At 36.0% G+C, this 26897-nt stretch overlaps 2 protein-coding genes across 5 annotated transcripts in view; one reads left to right on the top strand and one right to left on the bottom strand.

Moving 5' to 3' along the window:
- AIMP1 (aminoacyl tRNA synthetase complex interacting multifunctional protein 1) overlaps positions 1 to 3672 on the bottom strand; it is a 28752-nt gene extending 25080 nt beyond the window's left edge. Inside the window, exon 1 of the mRNA XM_074324801.1 lies at positions 3539 to 3672. Within this exon, the coding sequence (XP_074180902.1) occupies positions 3539 to 3540 (2 nt within the window). The 5' untranslated portion in view covers positions 3541 to 3672. The remainder of the gene's footprint in view (positions 1 to 3538) is intronic.
- Positions 3673 to 3870: 198 nt separating this feature from the next.
- Positions 3871 to 26897, top strand: part of TBCK (TBC1 domain containing kinase) — a 178789-nt gene continuing 155762 nt past the window's right edge. The window contains exons 1-3 of one of the 4 annotated variants that reach the window (XM_019738922.2): positions 3871 to 4164; positions 11413 to 11633; positions 21763 to 21835. In XM_019738922.2, coding sequence (XP_019594481.2) covers positions 11441 to 11633; positions 21763 to 21835 — 266 coding nt within the window. In that variant the 5' untranslated portion in view covers positions 3871 to 4164; positions 11413 to 11440. Of the gene's footprint in view, positions 4169 to 11412; positions 11634 to 21469; positions 21507 to 21762; positions 21836 to 26897 lie in introns of those variants that run through there. The other 3 variants (XM_019738920.2, XM_019738921.2, XM_074322745.1) reach the window with 3 other exon arrangements.

A 26897-nucleotide genomic window follows, 5' to 3' on the forward strand; every position in this document is an offset into this window, starting at 1 on the left:
AGCATTCCCCAGTGTATTTAACCACGGAGTCCTAACCAAAGAAGACCTATTAGTAATATTTATTCGAGCTGGTATTGTCTAAAACAGTTTGGGAATGCTGGCTTAGTCTGTGCTAAAATAAAAGAGATTATGAGATTAAAATAGATATGATACTTAACTGCATGCACAGTAATTAAAAATATAAAATATTTAAAGGAAAAAAGACACAGAGAACAGTACAAGAGAATGCTAATTGTACTTGGACAGTGAAAGTGGAGACTTTTTTTTCTTTACTAAATTGAAAAAAACAAAATGAACATATGTTTATGAGTCTTCAAAACTACTTCTGAAAAGTATTATCTGAATTATTCTGCCTCTTCACATTTTGTTCAACATTCATAATCATATTCCATTAAACCGAAAATGCTATTGTAAGATGCCTCTAAACATAAAAACTTCATAAAAGCTGAAGCTGATTTTATCGAATACACGAATTCAGAGTACATCTTAACTGTTAAAACACACATATAATAGATTATTTCTGAAATTCCTATCATTTCTAAATGGCTTCCCTTTACCTCAGCAATTTCCTAGGTAGTCTCCCCCACTCTGATTTTAAATACCTGGTAATTTCTTTTAATAAATTCCCTGCCCCAGGCTCTCAATGATAGGAACCAAATATAAACAAGTAAGCTATTGCTTTGAAATGGAAGTTTTAAGTGCAGAGTTAAAATTTTACTTTATAGTGTAGGAATTGCACAGAAATTTGAAAGTGTCTACTTCCCAAAACATCTGATTTCACTGTTTCAGAACTGCAATTAGCTAAAAAATCTTCTTAGATACTCTAAGCACTGTATTTCATCAACTCTAAGACGCTATCAATTGTAAAAAGACTCCAATCACAAGATGCTCTATTATTTTATGTATCATTTTTAAACAAAACACTGCTGATTAATCCAATGCTTTCTTATCACGTAGTCATACCTGTTATCATTTATTGAAAGATCTGTTTTAAATTTAGCCCTATTTTTGTATCACTCTTTTGTTTTCTGTATTTAGCATACATAACTTTTCATTTTAATGCTAATTAATCTTTTAAATGATACTGAAAATGGAGATTAAAATCTACAAGCATAGATCAACAGTACACATAAGTCAATTGAACTGATGACAATAACAGTTATGACCAAGTATACGTAAGTGCGGGCACTGACAAATAACTCACAACTACCACTTAGTCTATAGTGCTTTTAAGACATCAACAATTATAAAATATACCGTATTTCAGAGGTGTAAATATGAAAAAAGGAGATATCAGAATAGCCAAACTATGGTATTTTAATCACTTTTTTCCTTTCTTCTACCATCATCTCTAGTCTTACTTTCCAAACTTCTTTTTTCCATTTGCTTTGCAATCTAATCGCCAAGTTACCTCACCCTGAGAACATCCTTATTACAGTGCTACACAATATAGTACTTTTTAGAACTAGATTACTCATGCTAGTATTTAAAATGAGTCAAAAGTCACAATTTTAAAAGGTAAGTAATAAAATTAAATATTCTGAGAACAACGCATCCCAGAGACACTCAAAATACGTAACAGAGGCAACTGCCAATAATCCCAGGAGTCTTATAGCAACCTTTGCCAAAACATAGAAAGATATAAAACTATGCTTTCTGTGAAAGCTCTTTCTTATTTATTTTAGTGTGTGGAGAGGAAATGAATTCAAATTCTAGCTCTGCTACTCATTAGCTGTATGACTTTTTTAAAACTTTAATTTTTAATTTTTTTTATTGAGGTGTAATTGACAGATAAAACTATATTAGTTTCAGATGTACAGCATGATTCAATATTTGTACAGTCTATTGTAAAATGATCACCACAAAAGATCAGTTAACATCTTTCACCACAGTTACACTTTTTTTTTTTCTAATATGAACTTTCCAGATCCACTCTCCTAGTGACTTTCAAATATTTAACACAGTATTATTAACAACAGTTAACTACAGTATTATTGACCATGCTGTACATCCCCATTACTTAATTATTTTATAACTGGATATTTGCCTTCTTCCCCTTTATATTGAGGACACGAGGAGTCCTGGAGGTTTTAAAGGATGGCTATGAGAGGACAGTCCATACATTTCAGATACTATGGCTATTAACATAGAAAACCAGTGAAATACGCATAAAATTTTAAGAGGGGTATGTCTAGGTCTCCGATGGCCCTATTGCCATACAAAACGCTCTTTTACCTGCTTCAGATTTTCTTCAATGGGATTTAACCACCTCTTTCCACCCACAGGTACACTCATTATCTTTCTCCCATTTTTTATCCAAAAACACAGCTAATAGCCACTACTCTAGTGACTCAGAGACAGCATACATTGTCATCTAACCTTGACAACTTTGTGAGATAATATTTCCATTTTATAAATAAACTCAGAGAAACTTGACTTGTCTAAATCCATTCAAACACTAAATGGAAAAGCCATAATTTGAACTTGTGTTTGTGACTCCAAAACTCACACTACAACTCATTTTTAAAGCCTTCCCCAAACCTAATGAGAGGAAATTAACTCACCATCCACTAATACTCTTACAAGTCATAATTAAGAACACTAAGAATATGATTGGCTATTTCTTACCACCTCTCCGGTAAGCCACTAACATGTCTTCTCTGTGTTACTGCAAAAACCTCCTAAATGTTCTTTTCTTCCAACCTGCCCCTTTCAGTCTATCTCGACAACAGCCAGAGAGAGGCTTTTAAAAAGTCAGATGTATAACACTCCACTGCTCCAACCCCTCCAATAGCTTAGGTGTCCTCAAGACTCTTGCCAACCTGCTCCTGCTTTCTCTGACTTGTCTCCAGCTTTCATCACTTCACTCAACTCTATAACACGTTTCTTGCTGTTCAGGCAGTTGCTCCTTCACAGCTTTTGCAATGGCTGGTCGCTCTGCCTGACTGCACTTCTCCAAGACGTCTGTGTGGTTAGTTCTCTCACTTCTGTCAGCTCTCTACTCGAAAGTCATTTTTTTCAGTGAGACCTTTCCAGGCCCCACTAAAATTCCAACCTATATCCTCCTTCTCTGCTTTTTAATTTTTCTCTTCAACACTCATTACGACCTAAAATGGGATGTCTTTTTCTGTTTAATATGTGTATTCCTCAGTAAACTGTGAACTACAGGGAGGCAGGAATTTGGTGTTTTGTTCACTGCTCTTTCCCCAAGGCCGGAAACAGTGCCAGGTACATAGTGGGCACTTAATAACTACTTGCGAAATGAATTCCTGCCCCCCTCTCCACGTAAACACATGTATGAATATATCTTTTCCAGTAGCATCCTTTCCCTCCACTCCGCATCCCATCTCTCAAACTTGGCTCCTTCAAAAGGTCCCAAGCTCTTCCCTACTTCCTCATGCCCCGATTAGTGCTGGTGCAAGCGGGTTTCCCACTCGTACTCGCAGGCCAGGTCTCATCTCCCGAGGGCAAGTAAGGGAAAGATAACACCTACGACCACAGTCCGCCCACCCCAGGACCCTCCAAGGACGCCACTCACATGAATCGGCGGACAGTGGCACCTTAAAAGCCTCAGCCCGAAGCAAGTAGGGACAAGCCTCTCGCACACGACGGCACTGAGAAAGGTCCCATCGAGGTGTCCGTACAGGACGCCTGAGGGTTTCCCCGATTCAACTCCAAATCTGTTCCCTCTTCCTGTGCGCGGCCACACCGCGCTTCCCGTCTTCCATTCCCTCAGCCAATAAACGCCAACCCCCTGCGCCTCTTCCTCGGTCGCGATATTCCGTCGCCAGGTTGGGCAAGGGGCAAGACACTGGACGTCGGGGTCTTTCCTTAATGTTGTGGCGCGGGAGCTGTGAGGTCAGAGGAAACGACCGGGCCGAGTGGGGTGTGGGCGTGGAGAGCTGGGATCTGTCAGTGGAGCGGCCGGGCTCGCGCTCTTGGCTGCATTCTGAGCTGGGCGCTTCGGCTGACTTACCTCGCAGGCAAAGGGCAGTGTCTGGGCTCCGGCCGTTGCAGGAGCTACCTCATTGGTAGCAGTATCCGAAATGCCCGGCCTGGTGCACAAGCAGTAGCGGCAGCACCAGCCACAGCGCCAGCCCTGGGGCCCTGTGTAGAATCTCCATCCCCTTGTCTTTGTGTCCGCCTGCGTCCCCAGACTCTAAGGCAGGTATTTGGGTTTCCCACTTGTATTTGTCGTAGTGGGTGGGGCTGGTGGGAGGTAGAAGAAAGGTAGGTGCAGCGAGTGGCCCTGCCTGTCTGCAGTGAAAGGTAGAGCCAGCCTTGGGACTGCTTGCTGTTCCTAGTGTCCCCATCCCTAGCTACAGCCTGCCTTCCGCCTACATACGTTTACCTAAATCCTCTGAAAGTGATCACAGCATCACTGCTTCAAAGCATTACATAAAGAGAAGGTTAGAGAATGTGGAATCGGCTCTCCATTGCTCCCCACAGATGCGAACTTTTGCTTCGTTTTTTTTTGTGCTTTGCAAAGGTCTACTCATTGTTGAGATGTAATTTCCTTGTGGAGTGGAAGAAAGTGAACAAGTGGAAGTTACTTTAGAATTGCCACTGATTGATTTTACAAGGACCATTGTCCCTGTTTTCATTTGGGACAGAAAACACTTTTCAAGGGAAAGTATATAAATGAACTAGTTTTATTCGCCCGTTGAAGAAACGTGTAAACTGTTTTATTCATGATGAAATCAGCATCTTTTCCATTTTCCCCTTTTCCATTTTTTACCCTTCCCCCCCCATTTCAATCATTTCAACTCCAAGTTCTTTGAGGGCACCAGATTGTGTCTTGTTCACTGTCATTAGGCCTGACCGCTGGAAAAACACCAGACTTAACAATAGAATCTTCAAGATAATTTGTTGAGTGAATGAATTTTCAAACCTAATGGCTTACATTGTTGTTTTTCCTCAACTAACCTCTCACCTCAGCTGTTTTTTTTTTAACTAGTTTTTTTCCACTCACCAACTGAGCAAATCTATGTGTATTTTTGTGTGTGTGATCCTTTACGTGCACTGGTCTAAGAGGTAGTTGAAGCGGAACACTGATGAAGTGTTTTATGCCAACTAGTGTTGTATCTTTCTGAATCATTTGCATTTTCTTTATTTGGTTGTCGGATTTTTAGTTGTCCAAGAGATAGAGGCATCTAATTGAAATCAATAGTATAGTTTAGAAGGATTGAATAATAAAATGCAACAGTTCACTGTCTGCCTTCCTCCTCTCAGTCCTGTTCTTCAGAGTTAACTTTTAATCTTGCCTAATTTTAGGTCTGTATATTGAATAATAAGTTAAACTGCTAGTTCTCTTTTTTTAAATTGACTTCTTAAGATAGTCCACACCATCCACAACCTTTCTTCTCCAAATTTTTGAATAGTTATAATTTTTAGTTTATATATTGATTAGTTTTATAACTTCTAAATAATATATTTAACCTCTATTGTTTTCACGTCAACTTTTGAAAATATATTTTGGCTCCTTATTTAGTAAAATGATGAAAGTAGTGACTGTACCTTTTCCTTTACCACTGCAGAAACCAAATCCACTCCCACCTTCCCTTAGCTGCACCTTTACTTATACGTTGTTGTTTAGTAATATTTACACTATATTTCTTAATTACAATTTTTTTGCTTTGTTTATGTGCTATAAAAACCAACAAAATGTTACCATATTATGGCTTTGTAAATATTCTTCAGTGTAGAACCAACAAGTATGCTGTGATACATTTCCTTCCCAATGTTTTAATTTGACAATTCCTGTGCTACACTAGGAGATTTGTAATATTGTCAAATTGATCCTTATTTTTTCCTCTCCACTTTCAAAAATAAAATTATGCCATCATTATGTGTGCTTTAGTTTTTGAACCATATTCTTCCTATGTAGTTTTTAACCCTCCTCGCTTTCACAAAGGACTTTCTGCTTTCTGTGTTATTTTTGGATACCTCTGGTCATTCGCAGAACATGAAAGAATTCACGAGACTCAGAAAAGTAGGAAAACAAGAAAAGGTTTATTGAAAGTCGGGCAGCAAGGATGCCTGTGGCAGTGTCTGGAGAAGATGGCTGCTGCAGATTTCTGTTTAGAAAAGAGAGAAGCACAAGGAGAAGAGTTGCCGGGTGCAGAGTGTTAAATAGACAGCTGCCCAAGGAATAGATGGTAAAGGACAGAGGCACCAGCAGAGGAGTTGCCAGGGGCAGATTCTGAAGTACACAGCTGCAGCGAGTTTCTGTATAGCTAGGGTTTTGTATTTTTCTATGCATGATGTAGGGTGCTTGTCAGCTTGCAGGGGGCTGTTGTTACAGTTGGCTTCTTACGGGAACTGTCCTGTTCCCATCCCTGATGGATTCAGGGTGCTTGTCAGCTTGCAGGGGGCTTCTTCCAGGAACCATTCTGTTCCCATCTATAATGTGTGTTTGTTAGCTTACAGGGGGTTGCCTTTGCCATGGCCTCTCCTGGGAACTGTTCTGTTCCCATCTATGATGGATGTAAGGTGCTTATCAGCTTGCAAATGTAGTGCTAGCCGGGGGATTCAGAACAAAGTGGTTAGTTTTTAAGCTTGTTCCTGCTAACTCACAAGCTCGCTCCTGTTAACTCTGCCTGTCTCATCCCTTTATTTATGAGAAAAGGTGCATGTGATTTCTTCACCAAGTCCTGCCATCACGTGCTTTCTTCACCATGTCCTCTCATTCTTTATATGAAAATCTTCCATCTCGTTTCTCTGCTCGAAGATGTTCCCCTTGGATCCCAGTCACTTTCTGTTCAATTTGAATAGATCACATTCTAGTCCTTTTGTACAGTTTCTATCCTGGGTTGTATTTGTTGAAGTCTTGGGTAAGTTACATTGTTTCTTAACCCAACATCTTCTGTTATTTGGTTTTTTTCTCTGTTTTGGTAGAATAGAATACATCCTAAAGAAACTTATTCATAAAAGGTATATGGATGATAATTTTACTTTTTAATGTTTGCATGGCTGTGGATTATTTTGCTGTTATGATGAATAGTTTTGCTGGGTATAGAAATAAAATTATGTTTCTTCAAATCTAAAGACTTCAGCATCTTCTAACTTCCATTGTTGCTCATGAGAAGATGAGAATTCCAGTCTAATCTTAATTTGCTGGTGACTGAATTGTTTGTTTTCTCTCAGAAATTATTAAAATTTTTAGTTATGCTTGACGCTTTGAAAATTTATGATGATGTGTTCATGTGAGCTTATTCCTGCAATGAGCACAAAAGTGCTAGGACAAATGTCTCAGTGTGAGTCTTTTTTTCATTTATCCTCCTTATAACACTATAACTTGAAGATACATGTTTCCCTTCATCCATAGGGAATTTTCTCATATTCTGTTTTTCATAATTCTCCTTTATTTTCTCTTCTCTTTTTTTGAAACTCTTTAAGGTGATTGTTGGATTCTTGGCTTGATTCACTATGTTTATTGTCTTTTCTCCTATGCTTTTATCTATTTACCTTTTTGCTCCATGTTCTGAGCAATTGTGTCAACTTTATTTTCCAACACTTTTATCTAATTTGTTAATCACTTCAAGCACTCATTCTTTTAATTATTCATTTCTCACAGTCTCTTAATTGTTTCATTTTTTATCAGATGAAAGTTACATACATTAAAATTCACTGATTTTAAGTAACCAGTTTGATGCATTTTGATACATGTAAACATCCATGTGATAAGCACTACTCCAATCAAAATTGAGAACATTTGCACTACTCCAAAATGTTTCTGTTTCCTTGTCCAATCCCATTCTTCCCACTCAAGGCACTATGTTCTCATATTTATCACTACAGTTAGATCTGAAGTTCTGAAACAGTGCTTAAATAGAGCCATAAGATATGAACTTTTCTGTGTCTCATTCATCAACAGCATGTTTTTGGTATATACATATTTTAGCATGTTTGTTCCTTTGTTGTTGAATAGAATTCCGTTGGATGAATATGCCACAACTTATTTATCCATTTACTTGTGTAATATTTACATTGCTTCCAGTTTTTTTCTTTGACTTATGAGTAAAATTAATGTGAACATTCTCATATAAGTATTTTTATGGATACATATTTTCATTTTTCTTCCTTGTAAGAGTGGGACTGCTGCGTCATAAACTCAAGATACTGTTTAACTTTAGAACAGTTTTCTAAACAATTTTACAAGTCCTTGTGTCATTTTATATTCCCACCAGCAGCACATATCAGCTCCAGTTCCACATTTTCCTGAATACTTGTATTGCCAATCATTCAAATTCTAGCCATTCTAGTAGTTGTGAAGTGGTATGTTGTAGTTTTAATTTGCGTTTCCCTAATTAATGCTATTGAAAACTTTTTCCAATGCTTTTAGTCTGTGTGTGCTGTCCTTTGTGAAAGTGTGTGTTTCAGACTTTTGCCTATTTTTGTATGGACTTGTTTTAATTTTAGCCATTCTTTATATATTCTAGATACAGGTCTCTTGTCATACATACATACTTACATACATATACATGGATATATTTGATATAAATGTCATATATATAATATTTTCCTTATCTTTGTCTTGGATTTTCATTTTCTCAAGGGCACTTTTTGATGTGCAGATACTTTTAATTTTGATGAAGTCCACTTTATCAAGTTCATCTTTTATTAGTGGTGTTCTTATTCTACCTAAGAAATCTTTGCTTGGACTAAAGTTGCAAAGATATTCTCTTGTAGAAGACTAATAGTTTTAGCTTTTACATTTAGGTCTATAATCTATCTCAAATGTTTGTAGATGTAACAGTAGGAGTTGAGGTTAATTTTTTTTCTATATGGGTATCTTGTCCTAGAATCATTTCTTAAAAAGACTGTTCTTTTTCTATTGAATTTCTTAGCCTTTGTTGAAAATCAATTCATTATATTTAAATTTTTTTTTCCATTTAAATTTCAATTAATTTTTTAAAATTTATGAAATAATGTGGTATATAGCACACAGATAGATAGATAGATAGATAGGCAGATAGATAGGTAGAGATATGTAATATAGAAATTATGAAGCATAATCATATGAACATCCATTAACCCGCCAATTAAGTACTAGGATATTACTCAAGATTTTTGAAGCTTTTGTAGCTTCTTCCCTAATCTCACCCCTGCTTTTCATATAGTGGTAACCCTACCCTCAAGCGGGTCTTTTTTTATTCCTTTTTGAATTTATTCTTACCTGATCGGTAAGTATACCTAAATTACTTATTACTTAGCCTTTCTTATTTTTGAATTTTATGAATAATGACATAAGTTTTGTGTGACTGTTTTCCTACTCTATATTTCTAAGATTCATCTATACTGCTAAAAATGTTTCTATATTTTGCTTATTTTCCATCCTGTATGCTCTTCCATCAGATGGATGTACCACAATTTATTTAACCATTGTCACGTGTTTAGATATATGTAAGTTGTTTCCAGTTTGGGGATAATAGAAACAATACCATCCTGATATCTGATATTTCTTGTATGTATCCTCTGTATATGTGTGTAGGAGTTCATGGAGGAATGTAGTAGGAAAATAGTGTCAAACTGTTTTCCAAAGTGGTTGTACCAATTTACATTCTATTTCTCCATATTCTCCTAATACGTATTATCAGATTGTTCATTGTTACTCTCTGGCCAATACAAATGTTCATGTGACTTTAATGAGCAATTCCTTGAATGTTAATAAGGTTATTTATCTCCATACATAACCTTATATATTATATTATATATTATGTTATATATATATATATATATATATATATGCAATTTCTTTTTACTCTTGTGAAGTATTTTTTTTCCATACTTTCTGTCTTATGTAATGGATGTAATGTCTTCTCAAATCTTCCCAAGTATATTAGAGGATTTTTTCTGGTGTTGTTTTCCATAAGTTATTTCAGTTGCCTCCAGGGCAGATTTTTTTGTTGTTTATTTTATTCTTTGCTTTTTATACTATAGTCATTTGTCAACTGATGGTCCCTGGACAGTTCATTATTTCAGAGTTAAGAATGGCTGTCTAGGAGCTTTGAACATCTAGACAGGCTTGTTGATTAGCATATCTATTTTAGGATGGCAGGGTAAGGGGGCCAGATCTTATCTGGGGTTCTAAATATTCCAGAATTGAGGAGTTTGCTTTTGTCACCAGTGCCCATAGCAGCTGTTTACTATAATTTTCACACAATTTGTTTAATTTCTTTAGGGAAGAGCCTCACCAATTTTGGCTTGGAGGATAAATAACTGCCCACTTAGGGGCTAATGGCAAAGTTAACTTTTCTGTTCCTCAGCCCTTCAAATTATCTTTCTCATTTCAAACCCTCTTCTGACTTCTCTGCACTTTTGTTCCTGCTTTCTCTGAATCTGAAGCCTCTGAGTATTAAAGTGGCTGAGCAAATCTCTTGACTGTATTACAGCTTCCTTCTTTCTGTTTCTTGTGACAATACTCTTCCATATGCAAAATACTTTACAGTAATTTATTGAGATCTTTCATCAGCTCGTGGCCTTTTTCCGGTCTCTTCCTTGGTATGAATTTCACATTTTAAAACATTTTGATGAATGAGGTTTCTGGGCAGACATGAAAAGTGCCCTATTCTTTAATTTAGAATTCCATATTTTTATTGTGGAAGCTGAGAAGGGAAGAATTCAGTGATTGACAAATGGAATGTCTTTTTAGCTACACACCTGGGCATTGTGGTTGACTTTTTAATCTGAGTCAGATTGATTTTGGAGCAAGTTTCTTAATCTCCAGGCTGCTCTATTACACACTCTGAGGCACGATTTGCGTGGAGTCTGTGCTAATAGGACCCCTCAGGATCTACACATGGAACATCTATCTCTAACTTGCAGGCAATAACATCTTTCAAGATGGGGATTAAAACAGATGAGGGGATTAAAACATCACATGTAAAACACTTAATACAAAAACAAAAATTGATTAGTCATTTAAGTAACATTATAGTAACTTCTGTTATCTTGTTTAATTTTTACAACTATAAATAGAGTCCCTGATTATTTAAAGTTTCTGGTTGGAATCTATTATTTCCTTTTTTTTGACTTCCCTCACTCTGTAAAAAGGAAAAGTTCTTGATAATCTGTGGATTATTCAAGCTTTAGGTAATCAGAAGAGCCTTATTGGAAAGCATATTCCTTTAAATTCTTAAAGCTGTCAGGCGTCATTGAAGAGGTAATGTTCTATCTTTTCTTTATATGCCATTGAAAATCTTTGATTTTGATTTAGAGCTGCGATATAAATTTATGATTGGGTGATTTTTTTTTCATCTTTGATATTATCTTGGAATTTTTAAACTTGGTATTTTTTACTTTAAAGTGTTCAGATTGGCATATCCTCCAAGTCATATATTGTTCATCCTGTTTAAGGTGAGAAAACACTGCCTTAATGTTTGGTTGATCTTCTAAAAACTTCTTTTCCAGATTATCTTGGGAGGTCTAGGACTCCGAGATGTTTCCCTTGAAGGATGCTGAAATGGGTGCCTTTACCTTCTTTGCCTCAGCTCTGCCACATGATGTTTGTGGAAGCAACGGGCTTCCTCTCACACCAAATTCCATCAAAATTTTAGGGCGCTTTCAAATCCTTAAGACCATCACCCACCCAAGGCTGTGCCAGTATGTGGATATTTCTAGGGGAAAACATGGTGAGTTGTTACGGTTTTCTCTATTTTGTGTTCTCTACTCTGTTACCTTGATTAGGTTATAAATACACAGTGACTATGTGAGGAAACCATTATGTGTGTGCATGCATGCCTTCACCCTTCACTGCAGCCAAAACTCCAGTCATTTGAGTTTTTCTTACTATGTTTGAATGATTCATGTTTCTCAGATCTGAGAATCAGGATTTTTAATTTTCTTTTTCAGGGAAACCACTATCCCTTAAGCATATTTCTTCACCTCTGTTAAAAGGAAATGAAAGTTCTAATGTTAGAAACTTTAGAATTGTCTGTTGGAATGTTTCTTATGATTGGAAGTAATAATTTAGACTAAGTCTCTTCGAGTGAAAAGGAAGTCACTAACATTCTTTTTGAGCTGCAGTAATCATTTCATACAGGATTCCATTTAGAGAACTGAAATAGAAAAGTTGAACCCTATTAGTTAAACAGTCAGTGTTTCACCGAGAGGATGTTTACTGCTTTTTCAGTAGTATAGTCAGGTTCTTCTATATCTCATGTCCTAGTCTTTATGGTTTCTATAGCACAACACCATAAACTGAGTAGCTAATAAACAACCATCATTAATTTCTAAAGTTCCCGAGGCTGGGAAGCCCAAGATCAAGGCACCAGCAGATTCCATGTCTAGTGAGGCCCACTTCTTTACTAATAGCCATCCTCTCACTCTAACCTCAACATGGTAGGAGGGGCAAAGGAATTCTCTCAGGCCTCTTTTATAAGAGCACTAATCAAATTTATGAACATTCTGCACTCATGACCTAATCACCTCCCAAATTCCTCACCCCAAGCACCATCACACTGGGGATTTGGTGTCAACATATGATTTTAGGGGATACACAGATATTTAATCTATAGCACTCCTAAAGATGTTTGTGATGGCAATATTTTAAAACTATTTTTGAGGTTCCATTTTTTAAAATTATGTTAGACGCATTTCAGTGAAATGTATTTAATTTTTCTAACAAACAAAATAATTTGTAAAATTAATCCTATATATTTGCTGATATTGAACTGCTTTTTTCCCCTATAAAAATGGCATTTTCATGTGTTTTGACCTAAAAAGGCTCTCAAGAACACAAACTACATTTTCTTTATTGTTTTCCTGAAAAATAGGTTAAATAATACTTTTTAAGTCTGGATTATGTCTTAAAAATATTTTCTCTGGAAGTTTTATGACTTTGAGTAGAAAATGTTTTGTGTAATGTTATTAATGGCTAGTATTTATTGAGTGCTTATTATGTATTAGGCAGTATTCTAAGTGCTTTATATATTTTAATTAATTTAATCCTCAACATTATTTTGATGTAGAAACTATTGTTGTTCTCATTTTCCGGATAAGGGAGTTAAGGTACAGATCAATGAAGTAACTAATCTAGGAAATTTTGTCAAGTTTGTTGTTTTTGTTAAAAGAAAAACTTTCTGCTAAAGTTTTTATTTGATAAGTGGCTTCGATGACATTAAATGTTTAAAACTGATAAAAATTATTTGGGGCTATTTACATCACTGAAAAATTGATAGATATTGTCAATCCCTGAATGCCTCAAATACCTCTCCCCCCATCCAATTACAAATTCTGAAGAATTTTCAATTGTCACATTGGCCCAGTTCCAAAACCATTGGCAATATAGTAGATACTCTTTATCATCTGTAGCTGGGACTGTAATTAGTCTTGCTGTGTTACATCAGCAAATTTGAAGTATGCCTATCTTCCCAAATACTTGCCACTTTCCTCAGTTTTTAGGACTTCTTGATTTTCGTATCCTAAAGTGCCCTTGATTTCTTTCCACTGTGTCTGGAAGCCTGTTTGGAGCTTCACTTCATATAACTGGAGTCTATTCTCTGTTCTGTTTTCCCTAGGCTTTCTTTTCTCAGGATAATTGACTCAATTGTTAGATATTTCTTGAGCTCCTTCTTTTTACCCTCTACATAAATGACCCCTATATAAACACTGAAGCTGGAAAAACCTTATATTAGGTGCAAAAGTATTTGTAGATTTTTGCAATTGTTTATAACCTTTTAAACCGCAATTACTTTTGCACCAACCTAATATAATCCCTCTGGGAACACTATTGCTGACTTTGCATGGGAACCTTCCTTTTAGTTTTCAGTGTCAGAAACTGATCTCCTTAGACACTGTTAGACTCTGGTAGTGTTGAAGCCAGCTCAGCAATCTCAGTAGTCCTTTTAGGCCTGTCCACCATATGGCTAGTTACTCTGTTTCCTCTGCTTGCCCTGCTCCTAGATCTCAGCAGACCCTCTTCTAGGGTAACATAGGTCATGGATAGGTATAAAATTAATATGGTTTCAGTTTGGCTGCCTGAAATGCAAATGTCAGCGATTGTCAAAAAGTCAGGGAATTTGTTTAAATTGGCAGTGCTCATTGTCTTTAAAAGTTGTATGCATAAGAAATAACTGAATTATTATACATGTTTTTATAAGGGTCTGTTTGTTCCAAAGAATCCCAGTCATTTCAGTTGCATTTAGTTTGAAAAATTTGAAAAGTTTCTACTCAACAGTTTCCTTACTGAACAACACACATTTCTCAATGGTATAACCACACATGATTTTGGTTTGGACTCTACTTGTCTTCTCAAACAATTTTGAGTTTTGGTTCTTTTCCCCCTTTTATTCTGTTCTTGTTATTCAGATATCTTACATCTTATCTTACTCTCCACCCCCACCTTCCCCTTCTTATTTGGAGTTATGTGTGACATGTGGTCTGTTTTAGTAACATTATGTTTTCACATGTATTAGCTTTCTACAGATCATTCAAAACTGATTCAACATGATGTTAGCTTCTTGCTAACTCAGCAGGATGAAGTATTAGTGGACATTTTATTAGGATTTGAGATCTTGGTTTATGAAAAGAAAAGTTGAAGAAAATATCTTTACAATAAAAAAGGCAAATAAAGCTTAAAACTACTGAAGTTAACAAATTTAATCTTTTTCTTTTGAGCTGCAAAGCTCCGCAGTGTTTAGAAGCAGAGTGAAGTTTGTAAATTGTAATGCATCCCCCCCCCTTTTTTTTTCTTTGGTATCAATTACCCAGAAATCTTTTGGTTATTGATAGTGAAATCAAGAACAAAATTATGTGCACTAATAATAGAATTGTTAAGGACCTATATAAGGTAATTTATTGTATATCTCTAGCTGCATATAATTTCAACCGAAGTTCTATATCAGATCACAGACTTCCATCAAAGAAATAGAAACAGTAGGATGGAGATATATATATGTGTATATATATAGATAGATATAGATATAGATATTAATTTTTAGGAATTGGCTTATGTTATGGTGGAGGCTGGGTCAGCAAGTCATAGGCAGGACATCAAGGACACTGAACTCTTGGACAAGAGCTGAGCTGCAGTCCCTGGGTAGAATTTCTTCTTCAGAGAAGCTTTTGCTCTTAAGGCCTTTACAACTGATTGAGTCACAATCGCCCAAGTTATCTAGGATAATCTTTACTTGAAGTAAACTGGTTATAGATTTTAATCACTTATAAAATATCTGCACGGTAACACCTAGGTTAGCGTTTGAATAACTGGAGTCGATAGCCTAGCCATATTGAGTCATAAAACTGACCTTCACAGTGACCTACTAACAATACTATTTTTTAAGCTGTCGTGCAGTATTTCATGTGGGGTCTCAGCTCCCGCTCCCCATGTAAGAACGCAGGATATGGTGAGGCCAAAAAGGAACACCCAGGGAGCCAGAGATACGGGAGTCATACCACTATATTCTCGCTGGCGGCTGAGCGAGACACACGAAGTAGGATCCACACAATCCGCAGTCTGCTGTCCACCTTTCTGCCTGCCAACCAACCAACCAACCAATGCAGTCACGGCAGCTTTATCAGCAGCCAATTGGCCAACTGGCTACACCAACGGCCAACTACCACCTGAGCCAGCACCCCCCACGCGAGGCCCAGAACTTGGGAACTGCTCTCTGGGACTCCATCCCCACATAAGCCCAGACATTTTCTTTATTAGTTTTATTGTATAAGTATTTATTTTTTATATTTAAAAGGTGATGAGTTAATCTGAATTTTTATTGTGGATAACCAAAGAATAATGTAGTAACTGTATTCTAATAATCTTTCAGATTACCTTACCACATTCACTAATTACCTCTCTGTAAAAAAGAAAAATTGGTTTTTCTTTTAGTCCCTCTCCTTATTCAACTCTTTTATTATCTTCTTGCTTAATGTACTGTCTTCAATTTCTTAGCTTTGATTTAAAACATACAATTCAGGTTGTGTGTACACTACGGTGATACTTGGTATTTATCAGATATTTGTTAGAAAGATTATTTCACAGTTCTTATATCTTCTACTCTTTAAACTTCATCTTAGTGTCACATTTGTTTTTTTTTAATAAATTATGCCAGTACATTGTTGACTTATATTTGGCACATTATGTTTCCTAAATATTTTTGTCATATTTTATTCTGTGAAACTATATTGTTTTATAACAAACAGAAGTTATTTTCAAACAGTGGTCCAGAGTTTCAGGATGAAGACTCTCTAATGATTTCTTGTAAAAACTTTGTTTTTACAAAGTTTGTATTAGAAACACTGTTTAGTTATATATGCCATTACCTCTGGGATAGACTGATAGTCTACCAAGGATTGTGGCTCTGCTGCATTAAAATAATGCTTCAAAATTTCATAGGATCCTGAAGCTTGGCAAACTCTGGTTTATGATATTTTGAAGGAGTTTCCAGAAGGAGACTGACAACATTTTTTTCCTAAATCATTTTAAGCCTGACAAATTTTAGGCTAATGCCAAACACTTTGGAAATCTCTCATGGATATGGAGACTTATGAATATCTAATTTAAAATTATTAGTTAATGGAGTGTGTGCGTTTTAATAAATTCTGATGTTTTTGTTTTATATTAAAATCAGCGCTATTGAGGTATTATTATGCCTTGTTTACAATGTAAGTATATGCATTTCTACACGGGACAGATTTCTGTTTAGATAATGACTGTCATCGTACGGAATTCTTACTCGTTTCTAATGGCCACATCATGCCTTTGCTCAAGTTAACTCATTTAACAAGTATTTTTATATTTATTGCTTATATATTTGGGGTGCCATTCTAGACACTGGTGATACATTTTGAACAAGATTGGCATTGTTCCTGCCATTATGAAATGTATTATCTAGTGGAGAACAACGACATTAAATAAAAAAATATACAAATCTTTAGAGCTGAAATAAGTGATACAAAAGGAAAGTACAATGTAGCATAGATTATAATATAGGAAGAGGAAATTGATTTGGGGGGACCAGAAAAATGTTCCTTGAGCAAGTCACATTTGACTGAGGAATGAATGCTAATAATAGCTAAAACTTAGATAGTGATTGCTATGTGTCAGGCACTATTCTAGGCTCTTATTATATATTAATATTAACTCATTTCACCCTCAGAACAACTCTGTGAGACAGTGCTATTGCTTTATTCATTTTACAAAAGAGTACACTGGGGCATAGACAGGTTAACAAACTTCCCAAAATTACAGTGTTAATGAGTATTAAACCTGAGGTTTCAGCCTAGACAAAAGTGTCTGAGCTCTCAACTACTATGTTTTATAATAGGAACTAACTGGGAGAAGGGAATAGGGGAGATCATTTTAGGCAGTGGGAAGCCATGTGCTAATACCTTAATGCAGGAAAGGGGAAGGAATGTCAGTGTGACTGGAAGTTAGTGATCGAGAGGTAAAATAAAATGAAATTAAAGAGGAAGTTATATGTTCAGATTTATTAATTATTATTTTATCACTTAGACTTCAGTGTGAAAAAATATTGGAAAGCAATAAGAATGTGAGAAGCTCAGTTAAGAGATTGTTGCAGTAATAAGAGATGATGTTTGGACCCAGATTGTGTCAGATGGAGCAAGCTGTATAGATTCTGGAAACAGTAGGAAGATGGAAATAACAGGACATTTGTTTAGATTTGAGAAAGGGAGATTGCTCCTAAGTTTCTAGCTGGAGCAGCTAGATAGTGGAACCATTTACTGAAATTAGTTGTACTAAGGGAAATAGGCTTAAGGAGCAAACTATATGTTCAGTTTGGGTTCTGTTGAGTTTGAGGTAACTTTTATATTAAAGTGAGAAATTGTCTATAAAAGCCTGGAATTCAGAAGAGAGTTCTGGGCTTGAAATAAAATTTGAGAGTTTTTCACCCTTGGGAGTAAATGAGAAGAAAATGCAATATGAAGACCCAGAATCAAAGGTAGAGGAACTAGAAATATTTAAACTAAAGTGGAATAGGAGCCAATCTACAGAGGAGACTGAGGAGAGGTAGCCAGATAACTGTAAGGAAAACTTACAAAAGGTGGTAAGATAGAAATCACAGGAATGCAGCTTCCCGTTTTGGTTTTCTGATAGTGTTATTTGCTTTTTCCTTCTAGAACTTTACAGTACTACTAAACTGCTTGGAGTTCAACTTTGTATGCTCTTTATTTAATTGAAAAACTCGACCTTTTATTTCATGATTTTCTTTACTATTCTCTTTTTTCTTTTTTCTCACTATTCTTTCAAATTTAATTTTCAAGTTTCTGTTTAGATCACTTGGAGTCTTTCATTTTAAACTGATAGCTTTTTATTTGGAGCATTTTTTAATTTTCGTGTTTCAGATCATTCTGTATAGACAGTTTCAGCTTCTAAGATGTGACCCATATAATATCCTGCCCTCACACCTCACATGACGGCCTGTATGCCGTTGTCTTTCATCTCTACTCCGTTATGCAAGACCATGCCTTGGTCTAGTCATTACCGAGGTGTTCCTTTTACTGGCTCTCCGGCTCTGAAATTCTCCTTTTCCATCTGCTGCTGTCTAATTTTTCTACCTTTGCTAACTTTCCATTTTCACCAGACCTCTTTGTAGTTATCACTGTTCCCAATATCATTGCTCCTTCACTTCTTTGTCTTGGCTACCATCTATATATTTTGTGTTAACCGTCTTCCTTATCTAATCTAGAAACCACTTTGCATGGATATTCATAGTACCCCAATTTTTTAAACCCTTTGTCTCTCCTGAAATAACCTTATCAAATCCCCAACCACTTGTAAGCCCAGTTGTACTTTTCTCTTGCTCCTCTTCCATTCATCCTTTTGTATATGTGTAAATACACACACACACACACACACACACACACACACACACACTTCTGTTGCTGTGTCAGACAATGTGTTGGTCACTACGGATAACTGATGAGGAAAAAAAGTATAGACTGACCCTTAGAACTGTGCTGTCTTATTCATAGATGGTTGATCTGTTGGAAAATAAACATTACATCATAATATTGATTGTGCCCACCAAAATTTTATATTATTACTTAATCTTAGAAGGCCCCATTTTATTAAGTGTTATGATCATACATGGATGTTGTATCTTGTCAAATAATTAAAACGCTTAATAAAATGGGTACAGAAGGAAAATAACCTTAACATAACAAAAACCATATATGACAAACCCTCAGCTAATATTATAATTAATGGTGAAAATCTGAAGCCCTTCACCCTACTTTCAGGGATAAGACAGGGTTGTTCCTTATCACCACTACTATTCAACATAGTACTGGAAGTCCTAGCCAGAGCAGTCAGGCAAGAGAAAGAAATAGAAGGCATCCGAATTGGGAAGGATGAAGATAAATTGTCACTTTTTGCAGATGACATAATGCTATGTATAGAAAACCCTAAAGACTCCATCAAAAAGCTATTAGAAACAATAAAATAATACAGTAAAGTTGCCAGCTATAAAATCAATGTACAAAAACCCATTGCATTCCTATATACTAACAGTGAAATTTCAGAAAAAGAAATAGAACAATTCCTTTTATAGTTGCAACAAAAAGAATAAGATACCTAGGAATACACTTAACCAAGGATGTGAAGGACCTATACACTGAAAACTATAAGACATTTTTAAAAGAAATTGAAGAAGACACAAAGAAATAGAAAGACATTCCGTGTTAATGGATTGGAAGAATCAACATAGCTAAAATGGCCGTATACTCAAAGCCGTATTACACAGATGTAATGCAATCCCCATCAAAATCCCAATGGCATTTTTTAAAGAAATAGAACAAAAAAATAATCAGATTTGTTCTGGGAACCACAAAGGGCCCTGAATAGCCAAAGCAATTCTAAGTAAAAAGAATAATGCTGCAGGTATCACACTCCCTGACATCAGCTTGTAATACAGAGCAACAATAATCAAAACAGCGTTGTATTGGCAGGAAAACAGACACACAGACCAATGGAACAGAATTGAAAACCCAAAAATAAACCCACATAAATATGGACAGATAATTTTTGACAAAGAAGCAAAAAACATACAATGGAGAAAAGACAGCCTCTTTAATAAATGGTGCTGGGAGAATTGGAAAGCCATGTGCGAAAAAATGAAACCAGACTGTTGTCTGTCACCATGTACCAAAATTAACTCAAAATGGATCAAAGACCTAAACCTAAAACCTAAAACAATAAACTGCATAGAAGAAAACATAGGTACTAAACTTACGGACCTTGGGTTCAAAGAAGATTTGTTGAATTTGACCTCGAAGGCAAGGGAAGTAAAACTTGAATGAACTAAAAAGCTTCTGCACAACCAAAGAAACCATCGACAAAACACAGAGGCAACCAACCGAATGGGAGAAAATTTTTGCAATTCATACAACTCAACAACAAAAAAAACCAAACAATTCAATTAAAAAATTGGCAGAGGACCTGAATAGACATTTCTCCAAAGAGGACATACGGATGGCCAATAGACATATGAAAAGATGCTCAACATCATTAATCATCCGAGAAATGCAAATAATCACAATGAGATATCACATCACACCGATTAGAATGGCTATCATCAACAAGACAAATAGTAAGTGTTGGAGAGGCTGTGGAGAAAACGGAACCCTCAGACTCTCTTGGTGGGATTGCAGATTGGTTGTAGCCCCTATGGATGGCAGTGTGGAGGTTCCTCAAAAAATTAAGACTAGAATTACCAACTGACCTAGCAATCCCTCTCCTAGGTATATACCCCCCAAAAATCTGAAAACATCCGTAAAGCTATATGTGCTCCGAGGTTCATTGCAGCCTTATGTATGGTGGCCAAGACATGTAAACAACCAAAATGTCCTTCGACAGATGATTGGGTAAAGAAGATGTGGTATATATACACAGTGGAATAGAACTCGGCCATAGGAAAAGATGAAATAGTGCCATTTGTGACAACATGGATGGATCTTGAGATTCTTATGCTAAGTGAAATAAGTCAGACAGAAAAAGTTGAGAACCATGTGATTTCACTGATATGTGGGATATAAAACTGAAAGCAACAAAGGAACAAGACAAAGAAACAAAAACATATAGACACAGACAACAGTTTAGTGTTTACCAGAGGGAAAAGGCAGAGGGAGGATGGTAGGAGAGGGTAAAGGGGGTCAAATATATGGTGATGGAAGGAGAACTGACTGGGTGGTGAACACACAATGTGATACATAGATGATGTATTTCAGAATTGTACACTTGAAACCTATGTAATTTTACGAATCATTGTCACCCCAATAAAATTTAGTTTTAAAAAAAGGCCCAGGATGGTGCAAACAATCCCAAATTGATTTTCTGTTCTTTGTCCATAGTCATGATTCAGAACATTTCTGCTTTTCTCGAGTTTCTGAACTCAGTTTCACAGACCTTGTGTTGGACCCAGGCTGTCAAGACAGTCTGTCCCTAGCTCCCAATTTCCCTTCCCTTCAAAATTCTTTATATCTTCATCCAAACTTTTCCTTCTCCTAGCCTGTGTCAGAGAAACAATGAGTTCTTCTTTCCAAAGGTAAGCATTTCCATGTGTTTTTCTGCATGTGCATGGGAGAATCTCTACAGAAAAATACAAGATGAAAAGAACTTGTTATTTAATGTCTTGTTCTATTACACATTGATATGTTTGATAATTGTGTCATTAATATGGAGTTTGAAAAGCTCTTCTAAAATACCATTTGTACTGTATGTTAATATCTTTAGTGGGGTATATTATCTTGTTATTAAAATGTGTTAATCAAATATAAAGTGGATTTGTTTTCTTTATTCAGAGAGACTGGTGGTGGTGGCCGAACACTGTGAACAGAGTCTAGAAGACTTACTTCGAGAAAGGAAACCTGTGAGGTACTGTGTTATAACAGGAAATTTAAATGAAAAGCAGAAATTGGCAAACAAAAAGGCATTTTAACTAGATACTATAGGCTTTTTGTTTCTTCTGTTACTCATTTAATGATAAAATACAGGTGCAAATTTTCATTTTAGGAAATTTAATTCAAGCGCCTCATAGAAATTCATCACTGACATTGTCAACTTTTGTGAGGTAGGCATTCTCCAAAATACTAGATAAAAAAAAATTCCTACAGAGGATATATGTGAAAATTTGAAATCTTTTTAGTACTAAGCATTTTTCTAGCTGACATTAAGAGTATTTTCCTTAGAGGAGTACTTGGTAACTTATCACAAGATACTGGCATTCCCAGGGACACAGTGAGCTGTGTTAAGTAAAGGCCATGTTGAAGAGGAGCAAAAAATAATAAGCATGGCTTGGGGGGGAGCTAATGATATAATTTAAATTCAGTTATTTCAGTGACTCAGTAAATTAATTTTCTATGTTAGGCATTCTTGGCAATAAAAGCATGTTTCTAAATTTTATTACTAATACTCTATTAAATGAGCTAGCTTCTTCACATATTTTCTGAAAATATCTTAAAATCATCAAAAATATTTCTTTAATGAATAAAGTACCAAACCAATGAAAACTGCTTTCCAGGAGGCTTTATATGATTATAAATATCAGTTCTAATTTAAAGAAATATTCCTGATGGTTAATACTTTTTAAACACTGCTGTATTCTAGATGAAAGTAAATTTTTTCCATGGGAGAAAACAAATGTGTATCTTACTAAATAGTATTAATTTAATGGAAGCAAAACAAATAAATTGAATAAAAGTGCTTTCCTTGCGACTTTAAATGATGTGGTTTTAAGTAGTCTCTGAAATGAAAGATGCAGATATCAAGTATACCATTGCCTTTTTTAGAAAAGTCTAATCTGACATAGGTAATAAAAGTGACTTTCTCTATATTTAGTGAATATGTTTTTATAATTGTAGTTTTTGCATGTCACAAATCTTTGATTTTATTTTTTTAAGAACATATTACTCTTTGCTCACCAAATAAGTTTATACTTGATATGCCACTGATGCTGTGAACAATTTTCTGTGAAAGCTAGGTGACCTTAAAATTGAAAAACAATTTCAGCCATATATTTATGGAAAAATAAACACTTTATTTTAATTTAGGCAAGGTTAAGTTTGTATCAAGATTGGAAACCAATTATAGCCATGGGTTCATCTAGGAATTTTAACTGAGCCTAGGTTAAATTTGTAAAAAGATTTATAATTTAGTATGTATGATGAAAAAGTCACTAACTAACGACACAGTTTGGACAATTCTCTTCATTGTTTTCCTTATCTGTAAAACAAGGAGTTTTACTTGATCTAGGTATCAGTCTAAAGGAATTCTCAAGTTTATATTTTATTTAATATGCATTGTATCTGATAATATATTGACCAATTGCCTTTATAAGTATATATTTCTATGTTTCTTATACTAATATATAAACCTACTATTGCCCTTTATTTAAATGGTAGATTTCTTAACAGGAGAACCCATGACAAATCGTAGTGTAAAATTGCACTGCTCTAATATAAAAGGCTAACTTGTTATAAAAACATCTATTTTTATGATACCACAATCCCACTCCTAGATAGAGGACCTGCTCAAATTTTGACCTCATTTGTCTCACTTTAGTCCCAGCCCTGCCTTGGTATTTAACCAACAGAAAGGAAAAATACATGTGCACCAAAATATTTGCACAATAATGTTTCCAGAAACATTATTCACAGTAGCTCCAAACTGGGAAGAACGCGGATGCCCATCAGTGGGAGAATGGGTAAACAGATCAGGGCATATAAATCAACAATACTGATACATGCAACACCATGACCAGCCTTAAAAATATGCTGAGCAAAAGAAGCCAGACACAAGGATTATAGTCATTTATGTGACGTTCTGGAACAATCCATGATGTTCTAGAACTCATCCATGATGGTAGATATAAAAACAGTGCTTGATTTGGGTTGGGGGGGAAGAGTAATACAAGAACTGATTCAAAATAGCCGTGAGGGACTTGTATGAGGTAATGGAAATTTTTTACATCCTGATCAAGGTATTACTTACATGGTGCATGTTCTTGCAAAATTTGTCAAATCTCACTGAAATATACACATAAAATGCATTTCTCCTATGTAAATTATACCTTCAGTATTTAAAAAGCCTGTTGAGTTATTTACTTTGCTTGAGTTGTAAATTCCTTATGTGCCAACAATATTAGCGTGTTAATGAGGAAGCTTGATCCAGTGGCATATTTTGCATTTCTTTGTTCCTGTAAGAAGAAATAGTGTGAGTTAGTTATTGCTTCTTAACAAATCACCTCAACACTTAATGGCTTAAAACAACAATAAGCATTTCCTCACAGATTTTCTGGGTCAGGAACTCAGCAATGGCTTAGCTTCCTTGTTCTAGCTCAGGATCTGAGGATGCAGTCAATATGTCAGCTGAGGCTGTAGTCATGCGAAAGCTTACTTGGGTGCTCTGTTTCTAAGATAGCTCAGCCATGTGATGCCAGTTGTTGACAGGAGGCTTTAGTTCCTCCCTGCCTGAGCGCCTTCCCACAGGCCTTTTGGCCATCCTCACAGCATGGTGGTTGGCTTCTTAGAGTGAAAAGAAAGCAAGGTGGAAGCTGCAATGCATTCTATGACCGAGCCTCAGGAACCACACAGTGTCGTTCATGCAGTATCCTAGTTCATGCAGTATCCTACCGGATACAGGCCAGCCATTAACTCCACTCAGTGTGGGAGGGGACTACACAAGAATGTGAACCCCATGAATCAGGGGTCTCTGGGGACCATTAGAGGCTGGTCTTAGAGGTATGGTCTTAGAGATCATACACGTACTTCAAAAAACTAGGAGTGAGATGCTAAGCCAACATTAACACTAGCTGAAAAAACAATTACTAATTTTTCTTACTGTAAGAAATAAGTTCTTAAAATTATTTAGTATTCATTTAAGGTATTTGGGGCAGAAGAAAGGAAGAAGAGAGAGAGGGTAGATCATTAAGGGGATACTCACAAGTATTAGAGGTGAAATAGGCCTTTCGTAGACATAGCTGTGCTGCTATCGAAATTGCTGTACATTCTAACTATTGATGTTACACACGCTCTTATGTTCCAGCCATTCCCAAGGACTCTAAGCTACAACTAGAGTAGTTTTCTGGTCCTCAGGGTGGTCTAACTGTAGGATTTCATTCTGATCTCAACATTTCCTCTCTGCCCATATATGCCCCTCCTTTACTTTACTAAAAGAACTGAAGCAGGAAAGAAGCTGTTAACTCCGAAGACAAATTTCAGTTTTCATCATTTTATGTTGCGACCTGCACAACACAAGCCGTGGGAAGGCGAGGGAGGCGGTGAGGGTTAAACTATAATAAAAAGACAGAGACTCATATACAGTTAAATCACAAAGGACCAAGGGACTCGCAGCCTCAAGAGACTAGAGCCCCGAATCAGGTCACTGACAGTATTTATTGATTACAAACAATGAGTATCACATGATTAGAGGCAGGGTCTGTGAAACTCTTACACCATTTCAAAAAAATGATTTCAAAACCCAATTATTTGTCCCAAAGCAGCCGAAGCATGTCGTCCCAAAATGACTAAGGTACAGTATGCACCACCCTGGGGGAGAGTCTCTCGGGTGAAACGGTCCCATGAGCTGAGCAGTAAGAGCTAGATCTTATCGCTCTAATGGGGTTCTCTCACAATAAGGTGAGAGGGAGTAGCAGAGGCAAGCGGCAGCTTCCCACAAGAACAAGAGGAAGGAGGGGCAAGGCTCCCTCCTGTTATTTCTTATAACAGCTCACTGGGGTCTCAACGGGGGTCCTGTCTGGCTGGAGTTGTCCCTTCCGAGAGGAATCTTACTCGTCGTTGACTGCAGACCCTTCTCTTGAAGACCAAATGGAGAGACTCAGGATATTATAAACTCAATCCCAGAGAGGCATAGTCCCACAACTTCTTCTTTCCTTAGGGAAAGGTTGGGGGTCCAGATGGCTAGGCTGCTGTGTGACCACAATTTTACCTCAACTCTAGCATTTTGTTTTTTTAACTTTCAATCGTACTATATAAGAATACAGTTGATATTACTTTGCCAATAAGACTAAACCCATTATCTCATGAAATGTTTTATTTTTCTGTGCTCATCATCATTCTTTATCTGTGTTTTAGAGATGATAAATCTCACAGCAGTGAAACACCAATAGTTTCAGTAGTGTAAAGGTGTAAAGAAGCCACCTGTCTGCAATGCCTTTGTATATGTCTTCATGGGGATAAAATGTTATAGATGGAAGCATATTCTTTGAGCAGGAAGATGAACATGAATGGGAATAAATGTAAATTTCATGTTTTCTTTTATGCCATTTACATTTTGTAATAGTGTTTCACTTATTTAAAATAGAGCATACAGTAGTTTTTATGAGTCTGTACTATATAGTATGTATTTTATATATATATATATATATAATATATATGTTTTCAATTAGGATATATAAGAATTTTTATAAATAAATTCTATTTTTTCATCATTCTGGTAATAGACTAAAATTCAGTATTTTCCTTGTTCGTTTTAGAATATAACATTCAGCACTTACTGTCTTTAGTAGAAATGAATCTGTCCGGTTCGGTTCCAAGTTGTTACCTGATCCATCCATCCACATTAGCTTTGTGGAAAACTATTTGAATTTCCACGTGTTTGGATTACATTGATCTCCAGTAACAGAGCAAGTTTCATGTGCAGAGTTGATGTGCTGCAATTTTAGTTAATTCTATAACCTGTTTATGGAAAGTGAGATGTTCTTATGGCTTGTAAATCAGTTATTTCCCCTACTGCCAAAAGTAAGCACCCTACACCTGTAAGAAAGGCCAATGCAAGGTAAACAGAAAATCTATATAGATAGGGTTGCAATTTGAGATCCATGATTTTTACTTGTGTATCTGTCTCTAACTGTTGCAGAACTGTAGGTTGCTAGTTGTCTGGTAGTTATTTGCAGTTAGTTGTTTGAGCTTAAACATCA

The sequence above is a fragment of the Rhinolophus sinicus genome, linkage group LG02 (genome assembly GCF_036562045.2).
Source record: "Rhinolophus sinicus isolate RSC01 linkage group LG02, ASM3656204v1, whole genome shotgun sequence".
In the NCBI taxonomy this organism is placed as follows: Eukaryota; Metazoa; Chordata; class Mammalia; order Chiroptera; family Rhinolophidae; genus Rhinolophus; species Rhinolophus sinicus.